This window comes from Sitodiplosis mosellana, unplaced genomic scaffold (assembly GCF_009176505.1).
Source record: "Sitodiplosis mosellana isolate CC-2019 unplaced genomic scaffold, AAFC_SMos_1.0 Smas_scaffold_6162, whole genome shotgun sequence".
Lineage (NCBI taxonomy): Eukaryota > Metazoa > Arthropoda > Insecta > Diptera > Cecidomyiidae > Sitodiplosis > Sitodiplosis mosellana.
The window spans coordinates 2,795,530-2,819,239 of NW_022601403.1; the positions used below are offsets into that span (position 1 = coordinate 2,795,530).

At 36.2% G+C, this 23,710-nt stretch overlaps 1 protein-coding gene across 15 annotated transcripts; it reads right to left on the minus strand.

Annotated features, from left to right (window-relative positions):
- Positions 1–1,294: 1,294 nt before the first annotated feature.
- LOC129574400 (proton-coupled zinc antiporter SLC30A1) lies at positions 1,295–19,484 on the minus strand. 15 transcript variants are annotated; one of them, XM_055456398.1, is made up of 8 exons: positions 18,494–18,641; positions 17,903–18,184; positions 17,489–17,657; positions 7,439–7,780; positions 6,651–7,158; positions 6,245–6,373; positions 3,072–3,250; positions 1,295–2,651 (listed from the first exon to the last, which is right to left on the minus strand). In XM_055456398.1, exons 4-8 carry the CDS (start codon positions 7,625–7,627, stop codon positions 2,010–2,012), a joined length of 1,647 nt encoding a protein of 548 aa, XP_055312373.1. In that variant the 5' UTR covers positions 7,628–7,780; positions 17,489–17,657; positions 17,903–18,184; positions 18,494–18,641; the 3' UTR covers positions 1,295–2,009. The 15 variants fall into 15 exon arrangements, with proteins under 15 accessions (XP_055312373.1, XP_055312370.1, XP_055312371.1 ...); XM_055456395.1 differs by lacking the exons at positions 17,903–18,184; positions 18,494–18,641 and adding an exon at positions 18,881–19,431; XM_055456396.1 differs by lacking the exon at positions 17,903–18,184 and having other exon boundaries at positions 17,489–17,748; positions 18,494–19,431.
- Positions 19,485–23,710: the final 4,226 nt, after the last annotated feature.

The window sequence follows — 23,710 nt, forward strand, 5'->3', positions numbered from 1 at the left end:
ATCACGGACGCGCAGCGCGCACTCGTTATAGCTCACTATGGCGAATGTCATTGGTGAATACAAAATGTCATTATATTAAAATAAAGTTGTGTTGATTTGATAATTTGGAAAGATGAGCAGCCCATCTAACAAGCTTGAAAGGCCCGAATTTTCGCAACTCTGAAAAGATAAAGTGTAAAAATTGTAAGTACGTAAAACAGAAGTGATGCAAAAAATGTAAATTACGTTTTAAGGTTGAGTTCCACGATTTCGATTGATCAATTTCTTCGATTTCCTCGTAAATATGATCTTCCGGATTTGACTCTGGCTCTGATTGTGGCTCATCGCCATTGATATTTCGCCGATTGGAAACGTCCATTTGTTCGCTATTTTGCGAAGACGATTTCCGACGAAGGAAGACAACAACGGCTACAATATTGATGATTAAAGCAGATGCACCGATCGAAACGGCATACGAAACAACAGAAGAAGAACTTGACACGGATGTCTCTGGAGCAATTGTGGATTCGGCTTGAGCTTATTTATCATTTTCTGCTTAAGAAAGAGTAGTGAACGGTAGGTTTTCAAAATGACCGCACGCATCTCCGATTATGTCTTGTCCTTTCCAATCTTTTCTGAAATGCATATGTAAGTGCAATTCAAATCATTATTCGTGATATTCAATTTTGCGAGTCTTGGATATGAATCTTTAGCAAGACCATTCAATCGCGGCAAGTGGTTTTCACTCAAATTAATTTCTTCTAATCTCCGAAAATTAAACGAAGTAGAGAAGTTCAATTTTGTTAAATTGTTTGTAAATTGACTATTTGAACATTCGTGTGGTTTAATTTACTTCACTCTGAGTGGTAAAATATCGATGAAGAAATTGTTCTTCAAAGCAAACATAGGCCAACAATTCATTTTTCAAGAAACGGGTGATGCTTGATACCCCAAATTTTAACGCCAGAATTTTCAATCGAATAACATATTTTCCTTACCTGGTAGTCCTAAAATTTTCACATTTTGATGATTGAAATTCAATCACTGGTACCGGTCTTCTTATGCTTGATAGAGTGATAAAATTGGTAATCGGCTTGCACCATACATTGGAACACTAATCTATACGACGTTCCTAAATGGTCAGTGGTCACCCATTTATACCAAGTATGTTGCAGTTTAACTTTAGAGTACAATGTCTGCCGCAGCGATCGTAATTGCCAAAAGAGTCGTCAAAGAATTAAAGTCTCATGAGAAAAGAGCGAGAAATTCCTGTAAAAAAAATTCTTATATATACAATTTAAAAAAAACTCTATTCTTGTCTTACATATTCGAATTTATTGTATTTTTGTTTGGTTCAGTGTAAAAGTACACATTGGTCGTCGTTTATTCACAAAAAAAAAACTAAAGAGAAGATAAATGTTTCATATAAATTTATAAAACGAATTTTCCTTAACTAGCAAAGAAAAAAAAACACTATACACACTATAGAATCTTTTTTTTCATCTCATTCGCATCGTCACTTAACAAATAATACAAAATTTTGGCATATTGATATGGCTTATTCACTTTTCACACATAGTGTGCATCAAAGAGAATTCTTGTGTTGTTCTTTTTTATTCTTCTGCTGCTTCGCTTCGATTCAACTACAAAATGTCTACTTTCTTGTTGGTTCATATAATCTATTTTCATAAGCCTAAACACACAACCTCATTTCTTAATTCACATCCAAATGACTACTTTTCATAAGCAAAAAACAAAAACCTTGTGTAGAATAATAACAGTTCAACTATTTCATTGGTTCTCAATTGATGTGACGGTGTTTTTTTTTCTATGTTCAATCAAAGAGAATCAGGGTCAGTCTTAGTATTTTCATATGAATGTGGTGTTTAAACCGAATAGAAAGAAAAGAAGAAGAAATAGAGTGAAATCGGGGCACGTATCAATGAAATTGATACATGTGGCACTTGGACAAAAGACGGACAAAAAAGAAAGAAATACTGGACGAGAGTGAAAATGTGATGTTTTTAATTTTATGACTGGTCTTGAGTTGTTGATGGTGTCGCCTCCGTTGCCGTTTTACGTGAGAGTAGACTTGAATCTTCGTGTTCGGCATTTGATTCGATCTTTGGTGGTTGTGATTGTGGTTCAGTTGGTGGTAGCCGTTGTTCGCTGCGCTCATCGCATTGCTCATGAAATTCCTTCTCTTTGAGTTCGTCAATTGCATTTAAATTATTGGCCATCGATGGTGCGGTCGATGGATTTGTTGATGTATTCTGTGAATCCATACTGTCATCGCAAATTTGGGTCACATGCGATTCACTGACACTCTTTTTGATTATTTCCTGCGTGGATCCAGTCAGTTTTCGCAATTTTGCCAACGAGTTCACATTCAGGCTAACCATCGAACTAGATTTTCGATCATATTTCGACTTTTTCGACTTTTTCTTCTTCTTCTTTTCATCACCCACTAGGATTGCATCGAGATCATTCGTTGAACAACACGTCTTTGGCGCACATTCAATACTCTGACAACCAATCAAACATTGCTTCAACGATCCACTGTCCTTCTCATTGTCCGCCGATTTTGTGCTGAACTCTGGCTGGATCGTCACTATTGTTATGCCCTGGGCATGGAAGAAACTCTCCACATCATCTTTGATTTTCACATAAACCTGAAAAAGCAGAGAAAATTGCGAAAAATTAGCTTGATTGTTTGAGTTTCGAACTTTTGCATTTGATTTGATGAAACTGGGAAATGGAAGAAGACATTTGAAGACGTTTTGGTTAATTTTCATTGAAATTTCATTTTGAAAATTTCCGCGAACTTTGTTTATTTTGGAAAATTTTCAAGAAAATCCAAAAAAAGCAATGAAAGCTGAACGTTTTGTCTCGATTGAAAATCAGCAGCAATTTTATCTCTTTTGTTTTGTTTTTTTCCTTTTTTGCTTTCGATCCAAAACAATCGATCCGAAAATGGACGAAGCAAAGAAAAGTCTTTAACCCATTCAATGCAATGTAATTCAAGAGACCCTGATTTCGGCCATTCCACCAAAATGTCCGAATAATGTCATTCCATTTCAGTTGATGCTTACGTGTGGATTATGAAATAAAATGTGCACGGTGGACACATATTTGCTGAATGTAAGTTGCCAAATGTGTAGATCATGAACGTTGACGATGTCATCGAAACGTTTCAATAGATCGGCTTTGAACACTTCAATGTCAATGGAGTCCGGAATTGTTTGCAGCAATATTAAACACGATTCCTTCACTGGAAAAGGTAGGCAAAGAAAATAGGTTAAAATTTCGATTTTCTTTAGTTGGATTTAAAATTCGATGCGATTCCTTAGTTGGTGGCAATAGAATTGGGTTCATTGGCAAAAAATATTTGTTCAACACAATCGGTGTATGTGGCGGTGATATCGTTATTGATTGCTGTCAAATGAATCGACTTCGATGATGGACACACCGGTAATCAACATAAATTGAATGTTGAATGTAAATCATGTGTTGACACGGTGAACAAAACGTTTCGGCCAAATTAACAATTCTCGGAACGTTCGTTACATCGATGGGCACAAAGTCACTAAGAGAACAACAACGAGAGATAAAAGTTCGATTCCATTGACTGATTTCTGCTTAATTGTGTTAAATTTTTCGCTATACCTTCCTCTCTTTCTTTTGATTCTCGTATAAAACGCAGAAAATAAAAACGCCGAAACGACAAAACGCAGAAAAAAAAACGCAGAAAGACAAAACACAGAAAGACAAAACGCAGAAAAAAACGCAGAAAAGACAAAACACAGAAAAATGAAAAATTTGATTTTTGACTAAAATATTGGGTAAATGAGGGTTCTTTTGGGTTATTTTTCCAAAATAATGGCATTTTATCTTGGCCAAAACCTCGAATAGTGTATTTTTCTGGTACCTCACATACATTACATTTACACTAGCATTTAGGACAACAACAAAGAGAGAGAAAGAAAATAAAAGGACAAAAACCATTATTCATAAGACAGTGCAACATTTTTTCGGTCATCGATGCGGGCATAAGTTTTGAGTATCACTGCTGAAAGTACTTACCAAAACTAGAAATTCTGCATCATTCGTTTTGCCAACTTGGCTACCTTTTTCATTTTATGGAATTATGTATTTTTGGCTCAAACTGGACTTTGAGCACTTTTTCGACATTTTCACAAGGCTATATCTCGGTGAACCGTAGGGAATATTGTTCTTGTGTCTGAGCAAAGTTGTAGGTATTGAATAGGAGAAAAAAAATGCAGAACGAACTTACCCAAAAAAATGCATCTAGGGCCTCAAAATCGCAAAAATGCCCATTTTTTACCATTTTTCAACCATAACTCGCAGCGTATCCTATTTTTATGGCCTTTGTATTCAGCAATTTTGTAGCCAACGTATAATTGGACAACTTTGCTCAACATACTAACCCAGAAAAATCATGTTCTATCTACCTTTTTGGCTCAAAATCACTCTTTGGTACCAAAAATGGTCATTTTGTTGTGAATTTTGGCCTTTTACATGCAAATATCTGTATATCTTTCCATATTTTACGCTTTTATTTTCGCTAAAGTGTCTCTGCGGATAACGTAAACTCGTTTTCAAGCTAGTTTAGTGGGAAAAATCACTCATTTGAAGGGAAATTTCGAGTTTTGAACCGATTTTTGAGCGTTTGGTGGACATTTGGCCAAATGAAGTCATGACAACAGCCATATTTCAGTTTTTAATGTATGCTATATTAAAGCTTATGTTCACAGCTAAACAATAAGGCCAATACGATCCACCTATGATGTCCAGTTGCAAAGTTATGGCTCCCCAAGTGATGACATGTCGACTTTTTGCATTATTTTGGCACTAATTATCACTTGAGCAGCCATAAGTGCCCAACCAGACGTCACAGGCATGTGGCATTAGCCTTATTTTTCAGCTAAGAACATCAGCTTTAAAATGCCATACCGCTTGAACTGAAATATATCATCTGTCATGATATATATTTATATCTGTCATGACTCAATGTTCACCAAACCACCAAAAATTGGTCCAAAAACCAAATTTTTTCCATGAAAATGAATTTATTTCCTCTCAAATATAAAAAAAACAGTACATTCAAGCTTATATTATCTGTACCAATATTGAGTAATTTTTAAAGATGTTTTTCAATGTATATGAGTGAAAAATTTGACTTTTGGGACCATTTTTTGGGGTTGTGGTGTACATTGAGGCAGATTAGACCATGACAGATGATATATTTCAGTTTAAGCGGTATGGCATTTTAAAGCTGATGTTCTTAGCTGAAAAATAAGGGTGTAAAAATAGGATACGCTGCGAGTTATGGTTGAAAAATGGTAAAAAATGGGCACTTTTGCGATTTTGGGTAAGATGGCGTTTTTTGGGTAAGCATTTTTTTCCTCCCATTCAATACCTACAACTTTGCTCAAGACACAAAAACAATATTCCTTACGGTTCACCGAGATATAACCTTGTGAAAATGTCGAAAAAGTGCTCAAAATCCAGTTTGAGCCAAAAATACATAATTCCATAAAATGAAAAAGGTAGCCAAGTTGGCAAAACGAATGATGCAGAATTTCTAGTTTTGGTAAGTACTTTCAGCAGTGATACTCAAAACTTATGCCCGCATCGATGACCGAAAAAATGTTGCACTGTCTTATGAATAATGGTTTTTGTCCTTTTATTTTCTTTCTCTCTCTTTGTTGTTGTCCTAAATGCTAGTGTAAATGTAATGTATGTGAGGTACCAGAAAAATACACTATTCGAGGTTTTGACCAAGATAAAATGCCATTATTTCGGAAAAATAACCCAAAAGAACCCTCATTTACCCAATATTTTAGTCAAAAATCAAATTTTTCATTTTTCTGTGTTTTGTCTTTTCTGCGTTTTTTTCTGCGTTTTGTCTTTCTGTGTTTTTTTTTCTGCGTTTTGTCTTTCTGTGTTTTTTTTCTGCGTTTTTTTTTCTGCGTTTTGTCGTTTCTGCGTTTTTATTTTCTGTGTTTTATCCGGATACCCTTTCTTTTTTATGCTTCCCTTTTCTCTCTCTCTCTCTCTCTATCACTATCTCGGTCTCTATCTCTCTTTCTCGCTCTTTCTCTCTCTTTCTTTCACTCTCATCATTACCGTCTATCGATATCAATTCATTTGACCAATCCACGCCGATGGACAGACACCGCTTCGAATCAACCAATGCCGCACCGACTGTGACAACGACAAAAAAAACTCTGAATGTACTTACTGTATGGGTAGCTAAGCATCAGTAACGTGATGCCCGAGACAATTGAGATAGATGGATCAACATACTTGGTAACGCTTTCATTGTCCGCAAAATACACGATAATTGAACAAATTATCACGAACAATGTGCCTGTTTGGAAAAAAACAAGTCAAAAATAGTTACAATTGTCTACGTCTTTTGCACGGTGTGTGTGTGTGTGTGTGTGTTTCTATTGAATTTTGTAATCATTGTCAATTGAGCTCGTCTGATTGCATGCAAAATGGTTACGTACACAACGATCGAAAATGTTTGATTTTGGTTAAAGCGAAAGAAAAAAAGTGCGATCATTGAATGTGGTTGTCGTCGAAAACGAGCGAAACTGGCTAATCGGCAAATAAAAATACAAAAAGTTAAAACCGTTACGTACTGCTGATATCACGCATGAGTTCACGGAACGAATGTCTATGCAATGTGAATTGAGTGGTTGGGATCGACTGAACGGAAGCTGATGATGGCACATCAATTTGAATGGATGATCCGGTACATTGTATGACACCGTTACTTTGGCCGTTACCACTGTGTTTTGTTTTCGACGAGTATTGTTCACTGCGGTGCAGTCCACCCTCATCGTTGCCCATTTGATCGAGCACCACATCGCCCGTTGATGTAATATGCATAAAACTGCCCTGATGATACGTATAGCCGCCGATCAACAAGTAGCAAAATAGATTCAGTATGAGACCGCCGACGCCAAGTCGAAGTATGGCCACCGGTCGATGCATCGCATCCTGATGATCAATGTGGATGAGCGTTTGTACCGCTTCTACCACTAATGAAAAACAAAATGCACCCAAAAATATGCCAGCTATCAGCATTGTGAGGATTTCAACGCGCATCCAGCCGAATGTGTTACGTAACGAAGGCTCGTGTCGTTGCTAAAATCAAAGAAAAAAAACGGTATTGGTTAATAGCGGAAGTGATCAAAATATCGGTTAATATGCACATTGCACACACTATCTCTGTGTCTTTCGTTCAGTTTTGACCAGTCTATTGACCATGTTCAATGATCAGCGGCATTGTATTAAACACATTCAACCGCTGCCATACTAAACTTTTGACCATTTTCACATTAAACTTTATTTTTTACCTCTACTGAACTAAAGAGAGTGTGAGAGAGCAGGGAAAAAAAAGTGCACCAGGCAACAAAAACCATACCTTTATTGTTACTATGCATCCGCTGAGCGCAACTATGTTGCACAACATATGATACGAAGCGACCAGCAGTGTGAGCGAATGAGTTATGTGACTCAGAAATAATTGCATAAGAAAATAGACAATTGACAGCGCAAGCACGATGTAGATTTGCATCGGTTGCATTCGATATAGTAGCTCTTTCATTGCCATTGTGATTGGGTTGTTGTTGTTGAGCTTCTTTTTTTTTCTTCGTTTCGCGCTTAATTGCTCACAGCGTCTCTATCACAGAAACCTTTGGGTTTTTAATCGAAGTTTTTTTTTTGTTTGCCTTCTCGTCAATTGTACGGGCTGTTGGAAGTGATACTGAAATTGAAGGAAAAAAATTGGTTAGATATGATTTGATAGGTTTTTTTTTGTGTTTTCATTGAAAAAAAAAAGAAAGTATTTGGACTTGTATCTCATTCGAATCAAAGCCTTCATAGAAGGTAAAATGTAACTATTTTCCACTCTTTTTCTGGATATTTTCTCAGGCATGCGTTTTTCTTCAAAACAAGACTTCTGACCGTTGAAATTTTGATATTCTAGCTATGTTATAGCACAGATGAGACATATACGCAGTGATTGCGATATTGCTCTCAGTATCTCATAGGATAACTGAACGAGATAATTCAGCTGGCTTAGATGACGCAGCTACACATCGCTCGAGTCTGTGCGATATATATACACACAATGCGCTCAGCGGCATCCGTATACACTCAGTCCCATTTAGTGATGCGCGGCATCGAATAGTGTGTGTGTATCACAAAGACTCGGGCCATGGACTCGGGCGATGCGTCGCTGCATCATCTCAGCCAGCTGAATTATCTCGTTCAGTTATCCTATGAGATACTGAGAGCGATATCGCAATCACTGCATATACGTCTTAATTTTCAAGCCGAAGAACGTTTTCCCTTCAAAATGCGTCACTCTTCCAAGTTGGAAAACCACTCGATTCGAATATTGAACGGTGTATGTATAAAAGACACTCGGATTTGATTTGTTGAAATTTTCTATTGGAATTGTCGTTAATACATTTGGCATATTGCAGGTGGTTTAAACAATGACCAATTGATGAAAATTTCATCAATTGAAATTGCTAATAGCTTCGACATTCCACGACATTTTACACGAATCAATTGAATTTCAATCGAATTGATACACACAAATCAGTTGCACAATTCCGTTCGAATCAAGTAACCAATGGAATTATTGAATTTTGTTTGTTTACAATTCAGTTCAATAATTGCATCTGCTAAATGCATTAAGTAATTTTTTTGAATCAATTTAAATCGAATTGACCAACATTAAATCATTTTCTACCATGTGTTTGAGATTTTCAAGTTGAGAAATCGTAAATTTTGCAGGAAAAAACAAATGATCGGTAAGAAATGGATAAATATTTAGTTGCAAATAAAGATTTGGAAGGTTGGAACTTGGAGAAATTGATTTGATTTATGGACACTAGAAAAAAATCCATAAATAAATAAAAACCAAAAGATCAGGATGTTTTTTTTGAGAATTCGGACAGACTCCTCTAGGGAAACTGTCGTCAGATGACGAAGGATCATAAAATGTAATGAAAATAAATTCACATTGACAGAGAAAACAAGAGGCAACAGATGAAAAATAAATTAAGGATCAATCCATTATAATAACGTAGAAAAACACATATGAATATGACTAATTTACGATGACAGCTCAATAAATTTGAACAAATTGATAGTAAATTTACGATCATTTCCCTACAATGTAAAAAAAAAATTTCGATCAAAAGTACATCGGGCATATGAGAATGACCTTTGAAAAAAAACGTACCTCGCACGTGTAATACACACCATGTATTTGGTTCAATATGACCCAATCAATCAGCGATCTGACTCAGCAGTGACACTTTGACCAAATTATCGATACTTCAAGTGCAATAAATCATGTTTGGCTGTTTTATTGGCAGCGATCGAATTGCTTATCGGTTCTTCCATTAAAATTTATGTAGTTTTTTTTTAAATTGAAACAACGTACATTGAACAACGTTACAAAATGCAGTGAAATAAAACTAAAGTTGAGTGAATCAGTTGGAGCAATTTGAATATCCATTTGAATTTTTGATCGTAGAATATAAGATTATTTGAGAAAATGGTTTAAAAAATGTTGTTTCAATCCATTTTACGAGAAAGAAAATTGATTTTCATCACGAGTTTAGGAATTGATCAGAGCGGAAAAAAAATTGCGATAGATTGGACTTCACAGTGTTCAAAAACTAGAGTAGGTCGATTGAACGGAATTGTAGACATAACAGCAGTGTGGGAACGTTAACTTATGTCCAGAAGAACATTTTTTCTGAAGAGTTTTTTTTTAGTCTTTCCTGGGTTGTCTCAATGCAAATCTCATTTTTTTGGAATGCTAATCGCCAAACACCAATTGTATACTCTTCCCAAATATATAAGATTGATCTCGATTTACAACCGAGGGAATCCCTGGAGAAACAACTTTCGATCCGACAGGCTTCAGAACAAAGAATGTTCGACGAACATTGTTTGTCCATGCATAAGCTAAGGATCACATACTAGCTGTCTTTGTCGTCAATAAAGCTGTTCAATCGATCCACCCTCGAAATAACAAAAGAATGTCAATATTTCAGCCAGTGCAACCACAGTATGGCATTCTGACTGGTGAGTGTGTTGTGTACAACTCAATTCGTATAACTTCGCTGTATCATACTATCGCCTAATCACTGCAACCTTGGAATATCTGTCGAATTCCTCAAACGAAATTTCTCAACGATTCCATTATGGCTACCCTCAAAGTAGTTTCGTATAATTTTCTTCTCAGTCTAATCAAAATCGGAATCAGTACAAATGGAATTTCAAAAGGCTCGAAAAAAAAAGAAATTTGAATGAAAAATTACACGGCTCCGCTCGAAATCCAATTACCATTTTCACAATTCAACGTGTCGATATCAAGCAATAAAATCGATTGCGCTGCCCGCGAATGTGCTCGCTAAAATGCAAATGACTAAATTACGGTGTGTTTTTTATTTTATTTTGAAGTGAATATAAGTTTTGAGTTAGGCATATGATTCAATTAAAATTTCAATTTTCTGCGCTGCTTTTGGCATTTATTCGTTGTGCGTTTATTTTTCGCTCTGATAAAATCGGAAATCAAACAAAACGTGATGAATTCAAGAAACGCATTATCTGTGATTGTTCGTTTTTTTAAGTGCTTTTCAAATCACAGCCAGAGAAGATGATGATTATAATGATTTGCACGTAAATGATGGTTTTACGTATCGTTTGCGTGCTACACACATCAAATCATGATTGTATCTTATCGCTGTCATTTTATCACCTTAAATGCGATCATTCATGCAAATATTTTTGTGTGTGTGAGTGGGAGTGTCGTTTTCTTTGTCGACAAAACGAATTCACAAAGCTCATAAACGATTTTATTAGGCATATTTATGAAAATGAGTCAAGTGGAATTTAATGAAGTCGAGTCCAATATTGATGATTACACACGACGGTTTCTGATGAGCCAAAAAAAGCAAATTAAAGCCAATTTTGAAGGAAAAGAGATAAAAGAATTGCTTGTGTGGTTGTTTCAATGATCTCAAACATTTAACAAATATTTGGACGGGTTTTCTGCTGTCACTTGTTACAATCACACACATTTTCGGTGTAATTGCTTAATTTTGAACGACAAGAGGAAGCAGAGAGGAAGAACGGTAGAAATAGAGGAGGAGAAGGAAGAGAGAAGAGAGAAAAGGGAGAGGGAGAGTGAAAAAGAGTAGAAGAGATAGGGAGAAAAAAGGAAAAAGACGGGGAGAGAAATGGAAAAAAGACTTATAATGATGAAAAAAGCCATTGAGCACCATAGAGCTGTAGAAAGAACGAAAAAAGCCGACGAGTGTAAAAAAACTACAGTAGAACAAATGAAAAACATGCAGCTCCACACCCAATTACCTACAAAATATCGATAATATTTGTGGCTTCGATTTATTTTTTTATTGCAATGGTGTGTTTTGTAGCCAATTTAAAATCGCATTCGCCACTTATTTGTTTGATTCAGAATTTATAGCGAGAAAAATATGATAAAAACATGTAAAAATATGACCCAGACACACATAAAAATCATTATAAATGGCGAACGAACAAAAACAAATTAGCAACAACAACAATGCAGCAGAAGCAGAAGCAACCACAGAAGCGGTAGCAGTAAGTCAGTAGTAGCATGAGATACGGTTTGCGTGAAGTAAAAGCAGAAACTAAATTGATATGCTATATCTAAAGCGTAATTGATATGCAAAAAAGAGTGTTAAATTAAGATTCTTAATGGAATATAGACGAAATGTGCGAGAAAGAGACTCTTTGGCAGAGAATCCGGAAAAGCTGAATCGATTCTCGTGTGGACATAATGAAACTGCGCATCGAATTTTATAACAACATATTTTCCACGAACACGAACACGTGTAATTTTGTTTAATTTATTCGAGCGAAACACCTTTTTTGCGATTTCTTTATTGAGCTTATAAACGATTGCTCCCGTGAATACAGGCCACAACACACTGATTTGATCTACGTTTTGGTTTCGCCGTTAAATACGATAAAATAAACTGATTCAATTATTTTGCCGCATTCTACGAGAGAACGAGAGATAGATTTATTATGCGGCCTGGCACAGTGACCTAGAATTGCACGGGTCTGTGTTGATTTTGCTTTCGATAATATATATGTATTTGCAGCGGTGCTTGCAGACACTTGAACGTGGAGCGAGAAACAATCTTCTTTTTTTTCGTTGGAGTTTATACGACACAAGAGAAACAAAAACGTTTTGAATGATTATGTAATATGAATAGAAATCGCGATTTGGTTTCAATACAAATAAGAAAATATTTACAAACTGAAGAACCTCATTTGTTCTGATATATGTACATATGAAGATGGAAATCAATAAGGAGAAATTTCGATGAGGATTTTTTTTCGGAAAAATTGAAGCGATTTTATTTTAGAAGATTTTTCAACCGATTTTTTCGATACTGATTTTGGGAAACGTTTGAGAAAAACACAAATTAAAAAATGACAGCCAAACAAAATGTTTAGCCAAAAAAATTGTTTTAAGCCAAACTAAAGGTCCAGTCGGAAAAAAATTTCTTTGAAATAAACACTCGGCTTCTCTACTTACAAGCAAAACTAAAATTATGGATTCAACTAAAGAATAAGCCAAAATCAATGACGATGAAAGTTCTCGAGGCAGAGAGTAAAAAAAATGAAAAAAAAAGAAACAAATAGAAAACACTTAAATGGCACCAATAATGAGAATTCCATACTCTGTGTTTGCATTAGAATTCACGTCACAGCCTGTTTAAAATGAGGATCAAAACAAAATTTCCAACTGTTCAAAACAATGATTTCAAGCGATCGGATATTTGTTTTGATTGTGTTTATATTATGGGTTGATGACGAATTTTGAAATATTTAAACTAAAGTACATTCTCGATTATTCAATTTTTTTTTGTTATTCTTTCCTCTACCGACCAATTTTTAAATGGATTAATTTATTTTTGATTCAAATTCGTTTTTTCGATACAACGTAATAGCGCTGAAAAAATTCTCGGTTCAATCGAAAATTACGAACGTGATTCGCCGTGTCCATTCTACGTTCGTTTGATGAATAGAGAGAGAGATAGTGGGAAAGAGAGCAAGATAGAGCGAGAGAAAAGCCGAACACATGCTGAAAATGTGTGCCAAGAATTTGACAATAATAATAACGACGACGACGATGATTATAATCATTATAATTATGATTCGGTCGGGCCGACAATGACGGCTAGTGTGTGTCATATGGTGCACATAAAATGTTCGTCTATTGAATTCGTCATCAGTCACAGAAATTGCCTCGAAAACACTAAAAAAAAATTGGCGGTCCGATGCTGGTGATTGAGTGGGGGTGCTGGTGAGTGCGGGTGAGTGCGGGTGCTTGCGCGCGCGCGCTCTCGATCGTGATTTTTGTTTACACCATCGGAATGCGATTTAGAATTTCTGGCACGTAAAACGTCGATGCCATTGAAGCGTGTAATCAATTTCGATTTCGAATACTTTGATTCGATCACACTGGCGCACGCAATCGCGCTATACCGCATAATTTCAATGCACACAACATCAATTAGTTAAAACCTAAATTACTAAATCGAACTACTGTTTTTTATTTCGTTGTTTCGTTTATGTTTCACCAATGTCAATGTCAATTGTATTTACAAATCTCACGACCTGGCCGAAAAAGAAAATACAACGAGCGAGCGTATTAAATGCACAAGTGTGGGCTAAAGTTTATTAATCCCGGCACTAACCGAATTACGAATGCACACTCAATCAAAAACATTGAAAATTGAGCAATAGCTCGCTGAGACTGAGCTGTAACTTCAAAATTGTAAGCATGTATTTGAGTCGCCGTATTTTTTTTTTAAATTTCTTTTATCTTATCCATTGAATGATATATTTCTTCTTTGAATTATGTCAAATAAGCAGAGTTATCTGAGTTAATCACACAAACCGCACAACGTTTTGCACTGATTTTGTTTTTTTTTTCTTCTCTCTCCCTCTTTCTCTCTCGCTTTCGTTACTTTCTTTCATTTGCCACAATCTATGTCATTTTATACCGCAACGCGCGCGCGTGTGTATGCTCTTTTTTATCCGCTTCTTTTGTTCGGTCTTTGTATTTTTAGACCTCACTTTTGATGTCGTATAGAGAATTTTATTGTATTGTCACGATTTAAATCGTCGTTATCAACGTCAAAACACTCAAGATAGACAAGTTTTTTGAGTGTCTCAATTTGCACGTTACGAATTTTTGTCGGTGTTTTTGCTGGCGTTGCTCGCGATGCGAGAATGATAATTGATAATTATTGTTACTTCCCAATTTTTCGAGGTGACTTGTGACCAACCGATAATTAACCTCCCGTTGTTGGAATTAGCGGTGTCGAACGGCTCAGGCAAAAACTTATGACGTTTTTTTCTTTGCACAAAAAATAGGCTTAAATTTACTTCCTTTTCAGAACATTCAACCGATTTGTTGTTAAGGCGTTTTTTTTTCTTCAAAATATTTGACTTACGCCGATTTTTTTGCGTCAATTGCACATTTAAATTACTTTGTGTAAACAAAACAGTGTGTGAGGAGAAGTAAAATGAAGAAGAATCAATAAAAATGAGGCAAATCAGTAAAAATGTTTTGGAAAAAATGAAAAACAAAGAAAAAATCCAAACAAATTTTAAAAAACTAAAAAAAGAAGAAAAAAAATGATGGAAAAAAATTTCAACCGAAAAAAAAATCACGAAAGCAAAAGTAGAATCAAAAAAGCATTTGGTCCATTTTTAAATGCCACTGAACTGAAATTATTCACCGTCGCTGCTGTTGTCGTCGTTCTCGTCGCCGCCACCAAGTCCAATGCAAAGAGCATCGCATCTTATTGATAAAAGATTTTGGACAGTTTGGCAAACACAAATACGTACAGCAAATATAACGGCGCTGGTAAACATTTTCAGTTCAGTGGCGATTAAAAATAGACTTAATTTTGTAATCAAATCTTCTGTGAATCCGTTTTTATTTTTCACGTTGTCATTGCCTTCTCTTATCAACTTGGAGGGAAGAAACACGAGCAAAAATACTTTGTTCCAATAGGTGATCAGACGCATGCGTCTCTTTCACATATCAAAGGTGATCGCCCGAGACATAAAGGTCATTGTGGGCATTACTTTTCGAGTCTACGACTCTTTGGTACTTCGGGTTTTCGTCTCTTTAGCTCTTCGGCTTTTCGCTTCTTCGGCTCTTTGACTGTTCTAAAGTCCGTTTCTTTTTCTTCAAACGAGTAAATTTCGTTTGGAATGAGCAAAATGAGTTTTCGGAATCGCTAAACTCATTTGCAAAGGGAATGTAAAGGGCATTTTTGTTTAAAAAGACGAACAATTAGAAAAAAGACGCAAACTTCATTAAGACGTCGTTAGAAAGGCGTCGAATTCCCTGTACAAAGAGCAAACATCATATTTTAAATCTGTTTTCTAAAGAGCAAAACCCGTTGTTTTCTCCTCCACACACTTCAATGTTCAGTCATTAATATCATCGGTCGATATTATTGCATCTAAGTACAAAAATAGGGTCAATTAGATTTTTGGGGCGGGGATTGGTGATAACAGGCGACGAATGGATCACGGAAGAAAAAATGACGCAAAATTAAATTTCATTGACTGAAAAATTAAGCCAATTGAATAATACAGTGAGCGAGAGACATGGTCGTGCGCAAAATGCATACATAAATAACATGAGAAAAAAAGCGAAACGAATGAGGCATAGATCACATACAAGCACCGCGAGAGAGAGAGAGAGAGAGACGCGCGCGTTTGCACACCGGGTAGACGGATTTTTGTAGCCAGCCAAATCGTGTAACCGTATGTTTCAAGTTCAAGTGCGATGCACGAAAATTTACGGGCGGCTGTTTACAATTGTCAAGACGAACGACAATGATTGCGATTGAAATGAGAGGAAAAAAAACACACACACATCAAAAGAAAAAGTATGGAGCAATGCATTAGCATGCGACTTCGAGTGCAGCCTTCACAAAACAAACGGCCTAACATATCATGCCTGAATATGATTGTTCAATGAATAATAACGCGGCGGCATTTTCAATTTACAATTCTGTCTGCGAGATTGCATATATGATGAATTGTGCGCGCATGCCCATCGCTTATCAGCGATCACAATATTTTCTATTGGAATGCCTAAAATGTGTGTGATTTAGTGCCCGCCACACGCGTTCAGATATAAAATCAAACACTGAAACCTGAAATAATCATGAAAATGCGTGAAACTATGTGCCGTGTGCATGTTAATGATGACTTGAGTTTGGTAACAATCAATTTGAAATTAGACAAAATTAACTGGCCACTTCCCACAGTCACAAATGGTGTTTTTTTGCCTCCGTTCCAGTGGCAATCATTGTTCTATGAGAATTGTCCATCGACAATTTGATTTACGATGAACACTTGTGGTGCAATCCAACTGATATAGGTTCACATTGTTTATCAGGCAAATTGGCAAATTAGCGAATTTTTTTGCTCGAAAAATATGCGCGGATGCGTATCTTTATTGGTAGAAAATTGAATGTTCGTCGGTTGTTATGTGCTCAATTGGCACATATTACGTGCAATTACGGTAAGCATCGTTCAATGTTCATATCGACACATGGACTGTCACCGGGTGCCACATACAACTTTTGATCATTGCCTGGTAACAAACAAATTAGATGAACAATTCATCCTGTTTTTTCGTCACACTACACAAATTCGTCTCAAAATGAACTATCATTGCAATTGTCGATAAGTTGTAATGACGATAACGAACGACACTTATCTTATCTGAACGTTCGGTACGTTCATGTACGTGCCCATGTATGTTTGTATTTGAACTTTTGGAACGGTCAAAGGTGCACAAACAACAGCAGTGTAGCCTGTTTTGTGGGAATTATGACCGAAAATTGTGTCGTTCAGGTACCTTTGGACCGTACCTGGTACCGCTGGACCGTACCTGATGCTCGGTGCAAATAAACGGTTCAAGAAGGTGTCAAAAGGTGTGAAAAGGTGTCAAAAGGTTAATTCAAATGGTTCAAACTGCAAACAGATCCAAACCATTCAACTCAATTCATTCCAACATAGAAAAAGTGTTCAATGATCAGACAATATCCAATGCAAAATCTACAGTTCCACAACTAACAGTTTCAATTGAAAAAAATCTATTCATTTGTTTCAATTGTTATGTATTCTGTTTTTTTGTTGTTGTTGTGCTGTATGTGGAGAGAGCCAATTGGCATGGTTTCCACATGATTGGATTTAACAAGCGCGTGATGGGCTTGCCCTGCGTTTGCGTATGCGAGGGAGTGTGGAACACGGTATTCGGTGCGCTGTGCATTTTCCTCATTTGTTTATTTGCCCGTAAACGCAACTAACGAAAAAAAAAACACAAACAACATCTAATTTGTATACTTACTTTAATTCATTATTACCGCAACAAAAATTGTTATGAAATTGTTGCGCCTGTTAAGCACCGCTTTTCTTTCGCTGTACAATGTACATTCATTTCGTTTTGTTCGTTCGATACTGTTTAATACAAGTGGTGTTGTGATTGTTGTTGGGTTTTTATTTGCTGTTGTGGCAGACTACGATAACAATAATTTTATTGAAGTGGTTCTTTCTTGACAACAAAAATTCACACATTCTTGACTTTGTGCTCAATTCGAATTGAAACCTCTGGAATTGGCAATTGGTTTTGGAGCGACAAAAAATTGGTTTTGGATCTTCTTGAACAAAAACCTGGCTTTTTATCACACCAAACATTCTGAAGCCAATTTTTTGTCGCTCTATTTCATTTTTTGCTTTTGAAATGTCGAAAATTTCGATTTACATCTCTAAAGTCACTATTTGAACCATAAAAACTGTCATTCCCTACTCACTAACTCGAGATTTGCTTTTGAAAATTGTCAATTGACTCTCCATAGATTGTAATTCTCATTCAATTTATTATATTTGCTATCAAAATCCAAGCTCTTGCTGCTAAATTTGCGACCCAATCGAATTTTGCCGCCCGTTTTTCGTGATTTTATCGAATTTTCGCGCTCAATTTTAGCAACTTGACTGAATTTTAGGGTCAAATTTTCCTTCACTGATTAAAGTTTCCTCCATTGAACTACAACAAACTCGACAAATTACGTTACAAATCCACACTTGTTTTTTTCATCCAAATATCTGTCACATTGCTTAACAATTTAATCAGGTGCGGTGTGCGCGAACCAGAATGTGTTGACTAATTGATATTCATCGTTGGCATCGAAAAAACAGAGCATTTTATGTTGTGATTGTCGATTTGTTTCGGTGTAATTCTGTGTAAATTATGCATGAAAGTGGCGAAAAATCAAATGCACACACACACACATGAATCAATTGTTAGGCAGAGCACCAAATCGGTCTCTTGAAATGACACACGCACAAAAATTACCTAACCGATTTCTCGGCCGTTGTTGTTGTTATTTTTCTATTTTTTTTTTCAACAATAGTAATACTATTGGCACTCAGTGTTTTAAATCGACGGTTTTTTTTCTCGTCTTTTAAACGTCGGTGCAAGTTTTCACTGAAATCCACGTTCAAGTGTGACAGTTTTTCCCTCTATTGTTTACACATAAATTGCAATCTGTCAAAATGAAACCGTACGTTTTTTTTCCTCTCTGTCGTCCTCTCTTTTCCCGCGTGTGTTTATTTATTGATTCGTTTCTTGACTTTTCACGCTGCAGATTGAGTCACATCGTCTGATCAGACGGCATGAATCAGCGAGAAAAAAAAGAAGCGAATCGAAGAAATTCAAACAAAATGTAAATCAAATAATTACCGATAACAGACTTGATTGCAGCCAAGCGATTGAAATAAAAATGTCTCTGTGTCAATCGAAGCAAATAAACAGTTGTTGCATTTGCAAAAAGAAAAAAAATAAATTACAATGCAATTCGTTCGATTCAGTCACTTTGTTTTGTCTCTATTGCAAGTGCAGCCGGAACATCATGAACAGACAAAACATCAACAGAAATTCTCTTTTCACAGCACGCACAACGAACACTTTGTTTTTCTACACTGACAAAACTAAGCAGCAACAATGTTCAACACAGTGGTTTTATGTTAGTTTTTTTTCGGTTGCTCTTTTCGGATGTGCCGTTTTGCGAGAGCACGCGTACGAGAGAGAGAAAATGATTTTAAATCGCTTTGTGTTCAACCGAAAAAAAAACATGCGTCAATAGTGTTTGAACGTACAAATCGAACTGTGTGCAAAAAAAGCAGTTGTTATAAATCGCCAATGCGATATTTCTCTCTCTCGACCGCCGAAACACTGAAACTCAGACGGAGGCTCACTGACGGACTGAGTGTGTGCTCGATCGTACATGTGCCTCTCGCCGCTTATACCATCGTCTCTCGCGCTCACTCTCAATTCAAGTCCATACAACCCGACGACGACTACGACGAGCAACACTATCCGTTCGTGCATGCGCTTAATGTTTACAAACGACAACAACCGAAATAATAACAAATCAAGGGACAGAGAGAGGGAGAAAAAAGAGCAACGAAAAGAAAAAGTGTTTGAAATGAAGTGCGAATCCGCACATTCTTTGTTTATCGATTATCGCACCGAAGAATCAAATCGAAGTGGACGCAAACACATATTTTTTTTATACAGCTCGACTACCGTATGACTGATACTACTTCTACGGACGACATCGCCGCCGTTGCCGTCTCACTTTTCTCAATTATGATTTTTTTTCGCGTTGATCGCCATTCATCGCTTGGTTTTTTTTTAGATCACCCACAAAAATAGATAATAATCGAATGCAAAAAAGAGAGAATCGCTACATCGCTGATAGGACACGATGGCTGTACGAATGCATTGTCGACTGGATATTAATGCAACCCATGAATGTTAGACGTCGATTAATCAATCCGATTTTTTTTGTCGCGCAAACCTTCATTTTAGACTGTGTCTTCCGATTTGCATCGAGAATAACTTGAACATTTATTGCTGAATCATCGATATCGCTAAAAGGTCGTTGAATACCGAAAAAATAACAGTTTTTTTTCGCCTGAATTTATTATTCAGCGAGATAAATAACACTCAATTACACTTGAACAACAGCATCTGTGGCCAACTAATGATGGTCATTTTAGGATACGGTTTTTTTTTCCTTTCAGAATAGACTATTTACCCGGTACAATGATAGCGCGTCCGATGTGATCTCAAGCAGACCGATTCAGTCAATTTTTTAGTTAAAATTTCTTTGAGGCTTTTTTACGATTTTCAATTTTTCAGGAGATTTTGGTATTGTTTTGTGGTTTTAATGGGTTTTTTTGTTGTTGTTTTCAGGAGATTTTTTGTTATTTTTAGGAATTTATTATCGTTCTTCGTCATTGTTTCATAATTTTCGTGAGTTTTTGGTGACTTTTTGCTGTTTGTATGACATTTTCTATGATTTTTCCTTCTTTTTTGTCGATTTTTTCGTCATTGCCTCTGAATTGTCCATCTTTTTCGGATTATCGTCGAATCTATCGATCTTTTTCTGCAATTTTGTGCACATTTCCATGTAACTTTATGCATGTTTTCGGAATATTGCGATCATTTTTCGAAGAATTTCCAATAATTTTTTTGTAAATTTCGCATTTTTTTTCTTACTTCCGATTTTCTTTCGCAAAAAAATCCGTTACAATTTGAGTCGTAAAAGAGAGTCATTCCGTACGAAATGCGAGATACGCAGAATGGGATTTATGTGTGACAATTTAAATGGTGATGCGATCCAAATGCGACAATTTAAATGTATTTTCATCGCATTCCATTCGAATGGATGTGAATCATTCACCTTTGTCTTTGTCCATATATTCTGTGAACAAATGACGAGAGCGAAACGAAACACACACTCACAAACACACGTGCTATTGACCGAAACGCGTGTTGCACGCGACTCATCCCAATGACTGCTGAACTATTCGACTGCCTACAAAAACTCGTTATTTGTGCATCGCTCGAATATGAGCGGCTATTGAGATGGGCCCAAATAGAAAAAAAAAAGATTTAGTCAGAGAAAGTTATTCAGCGAATATTCAAATTTGATTCTTCTTCGTTTTTTGAGTGAAAATATGATTAAATGTGGTCATTCGAAAATAGATAGAGACGATAAAAACACATTTATTTACAAAAGAGGCTGTATTGCGTATGGATGAGTACTGATTTGATCGATGTTATCGTCGATTTTGGATGATAAACTCGGTTGTTGCTGTTTGTAATAGGGAAATTGGAATGTCATTGACATCGATAGCATAATAACGCTTGTTCATTTTCGGATAATCACCTGATAACTTGAACCTGATTTGCAAAAAAAGAAACATGAGACGCTACGCCGTGGTCAATGTCATCGTTTATAACGACTTGCGACGATTGTGAACCAATTTCGAATTTTTTTTTTCAATTTTTGGAATTTGCGGTTTTTTTTACATTTCATTTTTAATCATTTCTATTTCTCTTACGACTTTCGACTTTACTACTCTATTGTTATTTTCTTTTCCATATTTTTCATTTCGACATATTGGAAAAGATTTTTTTTCAAAGAAAAAAAAACAAAAAAAAACCGACTTGAAAAAGATGATGATAATTCAAGGAAAATAGTGAAAATTGATTTAAAAATGGAGAAAATCCATTCAATTCGCAATTTTGGCAAACAGGTTTGAACATTTCGACTGTTTCGGAATGAAAAGTGTGAAATTTGAAAAACATTTGAAATGATTTCTTGCCCATAGAGCTTTCAAAGCATTTTTATGCTGAACTTTTGAACATTTGACAAGCTTTTCAGATTTATACAGGCTTTCATTCAGAATTATTCAAATGCCTGCATTCAGTGTGAATTTTTATTCGTAATTCTGCAACGGTCTCTGTATTTGTATACAAATCGATGGTTAGTATTTCTAGCACAGTGACGAAAAATCCATTCGAAAGCGGTGATATAATTGCGTCTTCAGGATTTTTGTATGACTTGACATCACAACCATACAAAATTAACAGCACATTTGACTGGATCATCTGTGTGGTACAAACAGTTTTGACTGTACATCAAAAAGAGTTTAAGCCTCACGTCACATGCACGCATACAAAATCATACGGTAGCAAGTGGTTGAATTGCTACACTCACACTTGCCCCGTCGGTTTGTTTGTGGTTTGCCAATCAAAGCAGCGAAAATATTTGACAATACAACTTCAACTTGACTGGACTCAATTCGTGTTAATCGCGGAGCGGATTTCTGCGCTGCACATTTTTCGGTAAGAGATTGACTGATTACATTTTGATCTTTGAAATGTGCATATTTCTCTGAAAATATTTCATATTAAAATTGTTTTAGTCGTTTATTCCGATGATTTTATCCTATTAAAAATAATTTGATCCTTCATTTTCAATCAGAAAAACACCGACCAAGATAACATCACTTGTCATCGCCATCGACACATTTGTGTTACGCAGTTTACATTCGGCAGTGCCGTTGTCTCAAGTTCTGCATCGCAAGCATCGGTAAGACATTGGTTGATATCATTTTTAGTGTACATTTTGATGTCTGGAAAAGAGAACATTTCCACGAAAACATTCCATGTAATTCAAAAAATATTTTCTAGTTTATTTCTGTTTTTATAATGAAATCAATTTAATTTTCCATTTGCATAGAGAAATACACACGGAGATAACCTCACTTTGATATTGACATCACCCCATTTTTATTGCGCACTTCGTATTTGGTTGACTCATCAAAACCCACATCGTACGGACAAACATCTCGAGGTAGGTTAGACATCTCGGATGGTTACAAGATAACATGATCATGAATTAGCCTAAACGTTGCTCATTTCGAGATTTCGATTTTCAGTTGTTATTTTATATTCATGTAAAAAGTAGATTTTCGTTCCTTTGTTCTTCGTTTTGGGAAAAAAAAATCGAACCGTAAAAATGAGCGTACAACAACAGAACATCAACAACAATCCAGAGTACAATGCCGAAGCAGCCTGCAATGGTTCAATGGGGCAGTTGGATATCACAGAACAAAGTCGAAACGAGCCGCTTTTACAACAATCTCCGCCACTTTTCAAGGGTGACGTCACTTGTTTCCATGAAATCTTCGAATGGCTTTCGTTGACAGACATTCGATCGGTTGGACAAACGTGTAAACGGTTGCACGCCATTGCTGGCGGCTTTTTTAATTGTTATTTGTCAGCAGCTCAACTCGTATGTACTCGTAGAGGAATTTTATCGCATGATCCATTCGAGCTTTTAAATGGTTTCCGTTCTTACGAGCAAAAAAATAAGGTTTGGGGAGATGGTGCGGGACCATTTCAACACAAGTGGGCAGCTCAAAAGCATCGAATTCAATGGTGTTGAAATAACGAGCGAACGCATAAATCGCATCAAAGAGATCCTCAAAAACATCGAGACTGTTGAATTCAATTGGTGTGTTGTCAGAGGTGATCTCTATAGCTGCTTCTTACAATTTTGTCCAAATCTGAAGTATCTCATCGGTCGTGGTTGTGAGATTGTATATCCCAACATTAGTATTATTGGAACTGACAACCAATGGCTCGCTAGAGAATACCCAAAACTCGAGCATATTGCTCTCTGGCTAGATGAAATCGTCACAATGTCAGCAC

What these genes read in the sequence shown, in the direction of transcription:
- LOC129574400 (XM_055456404.1), bottom strand. Translation starts at nt 7,627, where the DNA reads ATGGCAATGAAAGAGCTACTATATCGAATGCAACCGATGCAAATCTAC. An exon ending in GATGCTTAGCTACCCATACA is followed by an intron (nt 3,251 to 6,244) that starts GTAAGTACATTC and finishes TACCTTTTCCAG; the next exon opens with TGAAGGAATCGTGTTTAATA. An exon ending in TTTTATTTCATAATCCACAC is followed by an intron (nt 2,652 to 3,071) that starts GTAAGCATCAAC and finishes CTGCTTTTTCAG; the next exon opens with GTTTATGTGAAAATCAAAGA.